This window comes from Oncorhynchus mykiss, chromosome 26 (assembly GCF_013265735.2).
Source record: "Oncorhynchus mykiss isolate Arlee chromosome 26, USDA_OmykA_1.1, whole genome shotgun sequence".
Lineage (NCBI taxonomy): Eukaryota > Metazoa > Chordata > Actinopteri > Salmoniformes > Salmonidae > Oncorhynchus > Oncorhynchus mykiss.
The window spans coordinates 50,008,157-50,021,136 of NC_048590.1; the positions used below are offsets into that span (position 1 = coordinate 50,008,157).

The 12,980-nt window shown below is 44.5% G+C and overlaps 1 protein-coding gene across 1 annotated transcript; it reads left to right on the plus strand.

Moving 5' to 3' along the window:
• The first annotated feature begins 637 nt into the window (after nucleotides 1-637).
• Nucleotides 638-12,389, plus strand: LOC118944446 (excitatory amino acid transporter 2-like). Its single transcript, XM_036963834.1, has 9 exons — nucleotides 638-771; nucleotides 2,181-2,333; nucleotides 6,317-6,676; nucleotides 6,779-6,905; nucleotides 7,145-7,378; nucleotides 8,055-8,249; nucleotides 9,343-9,477; nucleotides 9,678-9,888; nucleotides 11,823-12,389. The coding sequence occupies exons 1-9, from the start codon at nucleotides 642-644 to the stop codon at nucleotides 11,913-11,915; spliced, it is 1,638 nt and encodes a 545-aa protein (XP_036819729.1). The 5' UTR covers nucleotides 638-641; the 3' UTR covers nucleotides 11,916-12,389.
• The last annotated feature ends 591 nt before the right edge of the window (nucleotides 12,390-12,980 follow it).

Consider the following 12,980-nt stretch of genomic DNA (forward strand, 5'->3'; position numbering starts at 1 on the left):
ATGCCTCTCTCTCTACCCAGTCGTTCAGTCTCCTCTCCCTCATACATCTACTCACATCTCCCATGTCTCTCTCTCTACCCAGTCGTTCAGTCTCCTCTCCCTCATACATCTACTCACATCTCCCATGTCTCTCTCTCTACCCACTCGTTCAGTCTCCTCTCCCTCATACATCTACTCACATCTCCCATGTCTCGCTCTACCCACTCGTTCAGTCTCCTCTCCCTCATACATCTACTCACATCTCCCATGTCTCTCTCTCTACCCAGTCGTTCAGTCTCCTCTCCCTCATACATCTACTCACATCTCCCATGTCTCTCTCTACCCAGTCGTTCAGTCTCCTCTCCCTCATACATCTACTCACATCTCCCATGTCTCTCTCTCTACCCACTCGTTCAGTCTCCTCTCCCTCATACATCTTTGTGATAGTATGAATACATTATCATTCTGTTTGCCATCAGTTCCCGAGCCATTATTACAGATGGACAAGAAGCCACATCAAACTCTTGTGGTGTGCTGCATCAGTGACCTTTTCACTGGAGCAAATATGGTAATACCTGTCGACACAGCTAGGCATTATGGGTCAAGGAGGAGTAAATGAATAAACCTCCTATCTTTCTCTCTCTCTCTCTAGTGCCAACACAATGCAGAGGCAAGTGGAGGTCAGAATGCATGAAAGCCATTTGGAGCCCATCGTGGAGCCTCCTCAGCCTATGTGTTGGGGAATATGCAGCAAAATCATGAATAACTTGGTCCTTTTCCTCACCATCCTTGGTAAGTTAGTCTGTCCTATAGATGTGTCTGCTTGTTACTGTCTTTGTAAGTTAGCCTGTTGCATAGATGTTACTGTCTTGGTAAGTTAACCTGTCGTATAGATGTTACTGTCTTGGTAAGTTAGCCTGTTGCATAGATGTTACTGTCTTGGTAAGTTAACCTGTCGTATAGATGTTACTGTCTTGGTAAGTTAGCCTGTCGTATAGATGTTACTGTCTTGGTAAGTCAGCCAGTCGTTTAGAGGTGACTGGTTGTTACTGTCTTGTTAAGTTTGCTTGTTGTTTAAATGTGTCTGTGGTTGTTACTGTCTTGGTAAGTTAACCTGTCGTATAGATGTTACTGTCTTGGTAAGTTAGCCTGTTGTTTAGAGGTGACTGGTTGTTACTGTCTTGTAAGTTAGCCTGTCATATAGATGTTACTGTCTTGGTAAGTTAGCCTGTCATATAGATGTTACTGTCTTGGTAAGTTAGCCTGTCATATAGATGTTACTGTCTTGGTAAGTTAGCCTGTTGTATAGATGTTACTGTCTTGGTAAGTTAGCCTGTTGTTTAGAGGTGACTGGTTGTTACGTTCTTGTAAGTTAGCCTGTTGTATAGATGTTACTGTCTTGATAAGTTAGCCGGTTGTTTAGATGTGTCTGGTTGTTACTGTCTTGTTAAGTTAGCCGGTTGTTTAGATGTGTCTGGTTGTTACTGTCTTGATAAGTTAGCCGGTTGTTTAGATGTGTCTGGTTGTTACTGTCTTGGTAAGTTAGCCTGTTGTTTAGATGTGTCTGGTTGTTACTGTCTTGGTAAGTTAGCCTGTTGTTTAGATGTGTCTGGTTGTTACTGTCTTGGTAAGTTAACCTGTTTTTTAGATGTGTCTGGTTGTTACTGTCTTGGTAAGTTAGCCTGTTGTTTAGATGTGTATACTTTCAGTCAGTAGTTTTGAAACTAATGCTAATGAGCCAAAATGGGTTCCTGAAAATTGTGCGCAATTGTGTTCTACGTCATCTATTTTGTCTGTTAAGTTACAAAAAGAAAGTTTTATTTGTATTTTTGTTTTTTGCAACTCATATTTTCTGTTACAAATTCAAATTCGTACAATATGTTACAAATTAGTAAGTTCTTAAGATCCCGGATTGTATCTTTAACAATGAAAAGTGCGGGGTTTGATATAATTTAGTTTTGATATAATTTAGTTTTTCTGCACTTTAGTCACCTCCCATCCCTCACAGTGCATAAGGTTGCCTAAAACTTGTGGGTGAAAGTGTAGCGAGAGCCGAGGTAGAGCTTGTTGTGTTCAGGGTATAAACACCAGCTGATGTGTATGAATACAAACAGCCCGGTGTGTGTGGTTCTAAATCATGCAACAGAAAACCAATGAGAGGTCCAGTTGATATGACTGTGGGTTCTCTCTCTGTGTTCTAGGTGTGATCACAGGCTCTGTTTCTGGAATACTACTGCGTCCCATGTCGCCGCTCCCCCCTGATGTAGTCATGATCATCTCGTTCCCAGGAGACATCCTGATGAGGATGCTGAAGATGCTCATCCTGCCCCTGATCATCTCCAGTCTCATCACAGGTGGGGGACCAGAACCCTGCCATCATATGTATTTATCATGGATCCCCATTAGTTCCTGCCTAGGCAGCAGCTACTCTTCCTGGGGGTTTATTATGGACCCCCATTAGTTCATGCCAAGGCAGCAGCTACTCTTCCTGGGGGTTATTATGGACCCCCATTAGTTCCTGCCAAGGCAGCAGCTACCCTTCCTGGGGGTTTATTATGGATCCTCATTAGTTCCTGCCAAGGCAGCAGCTACTCTTCCTGGTGTTTATTATGGATCCCCATTAGTTCCTGCCAAGGCAGCAGATACTCTTCCTGGTGTTTATTATGGATCCCCATTAGTTCCTGCCAAGGCAGCAGCTACTCTTCCTGGTGTTTGTTATGGATCCCCATTAGTTCCTGCCAAGGCAGCAGCTACTCTTCCTGGTGTTTATTATGGATCCCCATTAGTTCCTGCCAAGGCAGCAGCTACTCTTCCTGGGGGTTACTATGGATCCCCATTAGTTCCTGCCAAGGCAGCAGCTACTCTTCCTGGGGTTTATTATAGATTCCCATTAGTTCCTGCCAAGGCAGCAGCTACTTGTCCTGGGGTTTATTATGGATCCCCATTACTTCCTGCCAAGGCAGCAGCTACTCTTCCTGGGGGTTTATTATGGACCCCCGTTAGTTCCTGCCAAGGCAGCAGCTACTCTTCCTGGGGGTTTATTATGGATCCTCGTTAGTTCCTGCCAAGGAAGCAGCTACTATTCCTGGTGTTTATTATGGATCCCCATTAGTTCCTGCCAAGGCAGCAGATACTCTTCCTGGTGTTTATTATGGATCCCCATTAGTTCCTGCCAAGGCAGCAGCTACTCTTCCTGGTGTTTGTTATGGATCCCCATTAGTTCCTGCCAGGGCAGCAGCTACTCTTCCTGGTGTTTATTATGGATCCCCATTAGTTCCTGCCAAGGCAGCAGCTACTCTTCCTGGGGTTTATTATGGATCCCCATTAGTTCCTGCCAAGGCAGCAGCTACTCTTGCTGGGGTATATTATAGATTCCCATTAGTTCCTGCTAAGGCAGCAGCTACTTGTCCTGGGGTTTATTATGGATCCCCATTAGTTCCTACCAAGGCAGCAGCTACTCTTCCTGGGGGTTTATTATGGACCCCCGTTAGTTCCTGCCAAGGCAGCAGCTACTCTTCCTGGGGGTTTATTATGGATCCTCATTAGTTCCTGCCAAGGCAGCAGCTACTGTTCCTGGGGGTTTATTGTGGATCCCCATTAGTTCCTGCCAAGGCAGCAGCTACTCTTCATTGTGTTTATTATGAATCCCCATTAGTTCCTGCCAAGGCAGCAGCTACTCTTCCTGGGGGTTTATTATGGACCCCCATTAGTTCCTGCCAAGGCAGCAGCTACTTTTCCTGGTGTTTATTATGGTTCCCCATTAGTTCCTGCCAAGACAGCAGCTACTCTTCCTAGTGTTTATTATAGATCCCCATTAGTTCCTGCCAAGGCAGCAGCTACTCTTCCCGGTGTTTATTATGATCCCCATTTGTTCCTGCCAAGGCAGCAGCTACTCTTCATGGTGTTTATTATGGATCCCCATTAGTTCCTGCCAAGGCAGCAGCTACTCTTCCTTGGGTTTACTATGAATCCCCATTAGTTCCTGCCAAGGCAGCAGCTACTTTTCCTGGTGTTTATTATGGATCCCCATTAGTTCCTGCCAAGACAGCAGCTACTCTTCCTAGTGTTTATTATAGATCCCCATTAGTTCCTGCCAAGGCAGCAGCTACTCTTCCCAGTGTTTATTATGGATCCCCATTACTTACTTCCAAGGCAGCAGCTACTCTTCCTGGTGTTTATTATGGATCCCCATTTGTTCCTGCCAAGGCAGCAGCTACTCTTTATGGTGTTTATTATGGATCCCCATTAGTTCCTGCCAAGGCAGCAGCTACTCTTCCTGGTGTTTATTATGGATATCCATTAGTTCCTGCCAAGGCAGCAGCTACTCTTCCTTGGGTTTATTATGAATCCCCATTAGTTCCTGCCAAGGCAGCAGCTACTCTTCCTGGGGGTGTATTATGGACCCCCATTAGTTCCTGCCAAGGCAGCAGCTACTTTTCCTGGTGTTTATTATGGATCCCCATTAGTTCCTGCCAAGACAGCAGCTACTCTTCCTAGTGTTTATTATAGATCCCCATTAGTTCCTGCCAAGGCAGCAGCTACTCTTCCCGGTGTTTATTATGGATCCCCATTAGTTCCTGTCAAGGCAGCAGCTACTCTTCCTGGTGTTTATTATGGATCCCCATTACTTACTGCCAAGGCAGCAGCTACTCTTCCTGAGGTTTATCATGGATCCCCATTAGTTCCTGCCAAGGCAGCAGCTACTCTTCCTGGTGTTTATTATGGATCCCCATTAGTTCCTGCCAAGGCAGCAGCTACTCTTCCTGGTGTTTATTATGGATCCCCTTTACTTACTGCCAAGGCAGCAGCTACTCTTCCTGGGCGTTTATTATGGATCCCCATGTGTTCCTGCCAAGGCAGCAGCTACTCTTCATGGTGTTTATTATGGATCCCCATTAGTTCCTGCCAAGACAGCAGCTACTCTTCCTAGTGTTTATTATAGATCCCCATTAGTTCCTGCCAAGGCAGCAGCTACTCTTCCCGGTGTTTATTATGGATCCCCATTAGTTCCTGCCAAGGCAGCAGCTACTCTTCCTGGTGTTTATTATGGATCCCCATTACTTACTGCCAAGGCAGCAGCTACTCTTCCTGAGGTTTATCATGGATCCCCATTAGTTCCTGCCAAGGCAGCAGCTACTCTTCCTGGTGTTTATTATGGATCCCCATTAGTTCCTGCCAAGGCAGCAGCTACTCTTCCTGGTGTTTATTATGGATCCCCATTACTTACTGCCAAGGCAGCAGCTACTCTTCCTGGGCGTTTATTATGGATCCCCATGTGTTCCTGCCAAGGCAGCAGCTACTCTTCATGGTGTTTATTATGGATCCCCATTAGTTCCTGCCAAGGCAGCAGCTACTCTTCCTAGTGTTTATTATGGATCCCCATTAGTTCCTGCCAAGGCAGCAGCTACTCTTCCTAGTGTTTATTATGGATCCCCATTAGTTCCTGCCAAGGCAGCAGCTACTCTTCCTGGTGTTTATTATGGATCCCCATTAGTTCCTGCCAAGGCAGCAGCTACTCTTCATGGTGTTTATTATGGATCCCCATTAGTTCCTGCCAAGGCAGCAGCTACTCTTCCTGGTGTTTATTATGGATCCCCATTAGTTCCTGCCAAGGCAGCAGGTACTCTTCATGGTGGTTATTATGGATCCGCATTAGTTCCTTCCAAGGCAGCAGCTACTCTTCATGGTGTTTATTATGGATCCCCATTAGTTCCTGCCAAGGCAGCAGCTACTCTTCCTAGTGTTTATTATGGATCCCCATTAGTTTCTGCCAAGGCAGCAGGTACTCTTCCTGGTGTTTATTATGGATAACCATTAGTTCCTGCCAAGGCAGCAGCTACTCTTTCTTGGGTCCAAACACATTTAGGCACTTACATCACACATACAAATATAGATAAACAGTACATCATATAACATTATTACACCACTACATATCTACAATACAAAATGTATAATATCGCCATACAACAATATGATAATGTACTACAGTATACGTGTGTGTAGAGTGCGTTTGCTAGCGTGTGTCTGTAGTAGCACTAGAGGCATTGTACGTTAGAGTGTTATTATAGCATTTATCCACAGGAGGTTGGTGGCACCGTAATCAGGGAGGACAGGCTCGTGGTAATGACTGGAGTGGAATCAGTGGAATGGTATCAAACACATCAAACACCTGTTTGGTGCCGTTCCATTTCCTCTGTTCTATGACATTATTATGAGCTTTCCTCCCCTCAGCAGCCGCCACTGCATTTATCACTAGAGTATCTGGAATGCATATCTTCTGTAGTTTACGTAACCGGTTGTTGAACTGCGGGCCTCTCTCACCTCTCTCCCACTCCAGGACTGGCAGGGTTGGATGCCAAGTCCAGTGGCCGCCTGGGCACCCGAGCCATGGTGTACTACATGTCCACCACAGTCATCGCTGCCGCTCTGGGTGTCATTCTAGTGCTGCTCATCCACCCTGGTAACCCCAAGCTGAAGTCCAACCTTGGGCCTGGCAAGAAGAACGACGACGTCTCCAGTCTGGACGCTTTCTTCGATCTAATTCGAAACCTTTTCCCAGAAAACCTGGTTCAGGCCTGCTTCCAGCAGATCCAGACAGTCACCACAAAAGTCCCCGTACCTACCAACAGGACCAGGGGTCCACCACAGTTTACCATCAAAAGGGGTCTTCAGTACAAGAGTGGGATGAATGTGCTAGGTTGGTACACTTATAGAAAACATGCTCTTAACTGGAATGAATGATTGTCTTAGCAGTCCAAATAATTGATTTGACACTTTTTGCCTCCTTTTGAAACTGTAGGTTTGATCGGTTTCTTTGTGGCTTTCGGGATAATCATGGGGAAGATGGGAGAAAAGGCCAAGCTCATGCTGGAGTTTTTTAACGTTCTCAACGAGATCGTCATGAGGATTGTTGGCATGATTATGTGGTAAGTCTTATCCTCTCTAGAGTTATATACCTCCACCCCCCCCCCCCCCTCCTCTAAAATAACAGGCATTCTAGCAAGTCCACTCTAGTCACTGTAGCCAAAGGAGAAAAGTGTTATTTATTACAGGAAATTAGCCCCCAATGTACATGTTTGCCCCAATATTCCCAATTAGATACCACTATTGACCTTTCATTAGTTTTACCAAACTGCAAAACTAATCTCACCAAGGTCTCTCCCAGGTATTCCCCTTTCGGTATCGCCTGTCTCATCTGTGGGAAGATCATCTCAATCGATGATCTGGAAATGGTTGCCAGGCAACTGGGAATGTACATGGTGACCGTGATCGTGGGCCTTGTCATCCACGGTGCCATATTTCTACCACTAATATACTTAGTCATCGTGAAGAAAAACCCCTATGTCTTCTTCATGGGAATCTTCCAGGCCTGGGTCACCGCTATTGGGACAGCATCTAGGTACAAGACCCAAACCCATTCTCTAACTTATTCACTTCTTCTCTGTCACCCTCCCTTTTCCCTCTGTCATACTTATTATTGCCTTTCCCAGAACCCATTCTAGAACCCATTCTAGAACCCATTCTAGAACCCATTCTGCTTCTTTACGATAAGACAGACAAAACAAGATGCCTTGACCTTGCTTGTTTTGTCTCCACTCTACAGATAAACTAAAAACAAGAGTAATGTTATTCGTGGTGCACACAGCGCAAAGTTGCTTTCAAAGACTAAAAACCTTAGCTTAGGTTAGGATAAATAGTTCATTTATATTAAGGGCTCTGCATTACCCAACCTATTGGATAGATTGTATGACAGAGTAGGTTTTGAGCCACAGCCGAAGCTCACACTGAGATGATAACAGCAACAGAGATGTGGTTCATGCCCTAGAGGGGTGTCCACATTTCACGGGTCGTCTGATACCTTCATGCACGACACCAGATTTGTAGAGCTTAGCTACCACAATGTAGTTAGACTCTTGTCGACTAATCTTACTGCTTAAAGTAAGACCCTTTAAAAGTCACCCTTTGAGGGAACATAATGCTCAATGCATAATATAGATATTATGTAAATTCAGTGTTTAATACAATTCCAAGTCTTGTGATATGTATTAAGTACAAGTTCTGTACCCGTCTCTCAGTGCTGGTACCCTGCCAGTCACATTCCGCTGTCTGGAGGAGAACTTGGGCATCGATAAGCGAGTGACGCGATTCGTGCTCCCCGTGGGCGCCACTATCAACATGGACGGCACTGCGCTTTACGAGGCCGTGGCAGCCATCTTCATCGCCCAGATGAATAACATCGACCTCGACTACGGCCAGATCGTCACTGTCAGGTAGGACACTTCTAATCCTACATGACTAGGGCCCTGTGTTTCGGACTATCATGACACATGACCTAGGATTTCATCTTTATTTTAAGCCTGTTCCAGACGTTAGATTTACACCAAAAATAAAAGCAATTATCTGAGCATGGTGCTGGAGGATGGTGCTGGAGGATGGTGCTGGAGGATGGTGCTGGAGGACGGTGCTGGAGGACGGTGCTGGAGCACAGTGCTGGAGAATGGTGCTGGAGGATGGTGCTGGAGGATGGTGCTGGAGGATGGTGCTGGAGGACGGTGCTGGAACATGGTGCTGGAGGATGGTGCTGGCCCATCTGACATAATAAGAAAAGGGACCGTTTGTTGAAAACCCTTTAAATAAAGGTTAAAATTCAGGTCATGTGACATGATTGTTCAAAACAAGGTGCCCTATACATGATCTATTGACCTTGACAAAAAAAATGTATTCATGTACCTACAATATAAGGTTGAAATTAATGTATGTGTAATTGACTGAGATCTCTCATCCTGACTGTAGCCTGACAGCAACCTTGGCCAGTGTGTAATTGACTGAGATCTCTCATCCTGACTGTAGCCTGACAGCAACCTTGGCCAGTGTGTAATTAACTGAGATCTCTCATCCTGACTGTAGCCTGACAGCAACCTTGGCCAGTGTGTAATTAACTGAGATCTCTCATCCTGACTGTAGCCTGACAGCAACCTCGGCCAGTGTGTAATTAACTGAGATCTCTCATCCTGACTGTAGCCTGACAGCAACCTCGGCCAGTGTGTAATTGACTGAGATCTCTCATCCTGACTGTAGCCTGACAGCAACCTCGGCCAGTGTGTAATTAACTGAGATCTCTCATCCTGACTGTAGCCTGACAGCAACCTTGGCCAGTGTGTAATTAACTGAGATCTCTCATCCTGACTGTAGCCTGACAGCAACCTCGGCCAGTGTGTAATTGACTGAGATCTCTCATCCTGACTGTAGCCTGACAGCAACCTCGGCCAGTGTGTAATTGACTGAGATCTCTCATCCTGACTGTAGCCTGACAGCAACCTCGGCCAGTGTGTAATTAACTGAGATCTCTCATCCTGACTGTAGCCTGACAGCAACCTTGGCCAGTGTGGGAGCGGCCAGTATCCCCAGTGCTGGATTGGTGACCATGCTACTGATCCTAACAGCCGTTGGGTTACCCACCCAAGACATCAGTCTGTTGGTGGCTGTTGACTGGCTGCTGTGAGTACTCAATCTTGCACTTGTACCTGCATTCACACGTACAGAGAATGTTTCCACACACACAGAATATCTTCTTGTTACCTCAGGATAAAACTCTGGTCTTCCTCAAAATATTGTCCTCAGCTTTGTTCCCCCGAGAGATTACCTTCTGCACTTGTCTGTCTCTGTGTCTGCCTCCCCACCCTAAAAAAAAAATACAGGGATCGGTTCCGAACCTCCGTCAACGTGGTTGGGGACTCCTACGGGGCCGGTATCGTTTACCACCTGTCCAAAGATGAGCTCGATGCGTTTGACGCCGCGCAAAAAGTTGATGAATTTGAGTTGACAAAATCCCAATCCTTCTTCGAGAACAACACCAACCAGTGTGTTTACGCTGCAGCCCACAGCACAATCATGATAGATGATTGCAAGGTACATTTCATCTTTAAGGATATAGAGACGTGCATGTAGACTTCCCCCCCTAATTGCTGCCTTTCCTTCTCTTGTCATTTGGTATGTCGACATACATTCATGTCACCTTATACAGTTCTTTTGGAGAAAACAATATCACAAGGTGCAGAAACTAAATAAATATGCTCTTATATTTATTTACTCACTCACTAAACTATATGGAAAAGCAGTTTTTTGTGATACCTGTGTACTTTTGCTCGACAGTTTACTATCATTCTGACGGTATGTTTTTGACACCATTTTTATTTTGAAAACATTTTTCCTCACTTTACTTTTCTTCCTGTGTCTTGTATTAATCTGTGACATGAGTGGGATTCTTCTTCTTAATTGGACATGTATTTGTGGCAGCCCTGCTTACATGATTCGATTCAGTTTTAGGGCGCATTTTTAAATCAACATTGTATGGCTAGTGGTACACATGAAGACTGCTATTTCATCATGTTTATCCAAACAGTGGCAGACATATTATGGACCTGTCAAAAATCCTTTTTTCTACTGTAGCTAGCTATTTTTTAGACCAAAAACTCAAAGAAAAGTCCATGCTCTTACTTTCAGAGCATTTTACTGATCCATTTGTCATGGATCATTGTTCCATTGCTTTGCTTGCATGGGACAATTACTAATCCCTGTTTTATACTGTCATTTAGTTGTTTTCTTACAATCCATTTATTCAACATTATTGTCCCGGTAATTCTGTTGGGCAGAGAATCCATAAAATACATGGCCAAGATAGAAAACAAAACTGACTCATCACTGTTTTACATTCTCCTGTCAGTGAGAAAACACATTTCAATCTATCTTCTGTATCTGCTGTCGCTTCAGTATTCAGAGAGGATTCAATCTATCTTCTGTATCTGCTGTCGCTTCAGTATTCAGAGAGGATTCAATCTATCTTCTGTATCTGCTGTCGCTTCAGTATTCATAGAGGATTCAATCTGTCTTCTGTATCTGCTGTCGCTTCAGTATTCAGAGAGGATTCAATCTATCTTCTGTATCTGCTGTCGCTTCAGTATTCAGAGAGGATTCAATCTATCTTCTGTATCTGCTGTCGCTTCAGTATTCAGAGAGGATTCAATCTGTCTTCTGTATCTGCTGTCGCTTCAGTATTCAGAGAGGATTCAATCTATCTTCTGTATCTGCTGTCGCTTCAGTATTCAGAGAGGATTCAATCTATATTCTGTATCTGCTGTCGCTTCAGTATTCAGAGAGGATTCAATCTATATTCTGTATCTGCTGTCGCTTCAGTATTCAGAGAGGATTCAATCTGTCTTCTGTATCTACTGTCGCTTCAGTATTCAGAGAATATTCAATCTATATTCTGTATCTGCTGTCGCTTCAGTATTCAGAGAGGATTCAATCTATCTTCTGTATCTGCTGTCGCTTCAGTATTCAGAGAGGATTCAATCTATCTTCTGTATCTGCTGTCGCTTCAGTATTCAGAGAGGATTCAATCTATCTTCTGTATCTGCTGTCGCTTCAGTATTCAGAGAGGATTCAATCCATCTTCTGTATCTGCTGTCGCTTCAGTATTCAGAGAGGATTCATTCTATCTTTCTGTATCTGCTGTCGCTTCAGTATTCATAGAGGATTCAATCTATCTTCTGTATCTGCTGTCGCTTCAGTATTCAGAGAGGATTCAATCTGTCTTCTGTATCTGCTGTCGCTTCAGTACTCAGAGAATATTCTTTCTTTTCTTTTCTTTCTATTGGGACCAAATTTGCGGGAATCCCAGTAAATTCAACCAATTCAACCAAAATTCAACCGACCAACCAAATTCAACCAAAAGGATGGCCTGCAAGTATTACCCCCTTGGTTTCTCTGCTCAAACCCTTTGACAGCTTCAATATGACTGTGCCTTGGTCTTACAGTTAGATGTCCCTGGTAATTGCTTGCAGGTATCCATGGGCAATGGAAACGGCCACCCCAACGGCCACCCCAACACTGCAGATTTCTCTCTTGTTGAGGAGGAACCATGGAAACGAGAGTAAAGCAGCACCCTGCTCCGACCTCATCCTGACTTCCACAAGCTTCCCTTCCTGACCAAAATAAAGAACGTAACCACACTTAGCCCTGTAATCACAAGCTTTGGTGCATCAGTCTTACTTCCTGTGGTCTGACTATGGTCAGTTCATTGACTATGGGATGAAGCTCCCCTCCCACAAAGACAACGTAGGTACGCATCCACTTGTACCTATCTTAAACAATTAGATTAGGACTTCCAAATGACATTGCTTAAGCTGTGCTGGTGATTTTTAAGGCATTGTTTAGTATGATGGACCCATTCAGGTGGTTGTATTCTGAACCTTACTCGACAGTGCATGTTCTCTGATGTACGCAATGCCGCACTTTTGTTGCTGCTCAACCTTTTGGGGAAAAAGCAATCCTTCTGTCTGTTTTATGTATAAAAAATGTAGGGGTTTTGTTAGCGCCAGAGGCAGTTCAGAGAATGTGTGCTTATGGGATGTGGCCTTGCCAGTTGTATACAAGGACCAGTTGAGGAGTGTTATGATGAGAATGATGATGCCCCTCCATGGAGAACCCTCCTGTCAGTCACTACTATTCCTATTCCTGACCCTGCACAACCTTATAACAACATGTTCCAGAAACGATTGATGTTCCAGGGGTTGCTAGATATTCAGCGGTGGTCGATTCACTTTTCTTTGGTTTCCAGAGTGGCTTTGACGCTATCTAAAACCTGCTGCCTTCTAATAGCACTCAGAATAAAACAACTTAAAGAGCCTTGGTAATGCACATTTTCTTACAAATATAAAAAATTGCAAAAACGTCGAGGCAAACACTGAACTATCTCAAAAAGCCCTTGACTTTACTACTGCCTCTTGTTGCAGTCAACCTATAGCAGCAAACAGGTTCTGAAATCGTTAACGTAACAACATCCCGCAGCAAAGGGAAACAGAATGTTGACCATGTGGCTCCCCCTAGTGACAGAATAAAAACAAGTGTTGGGTGTGTTGAAGGAGCTACAATACCTTTGACTTAGAGGATTAAACTCTGGCATCGGCACACATGATCAGCCTCTAAGCACTGGAGCTTAC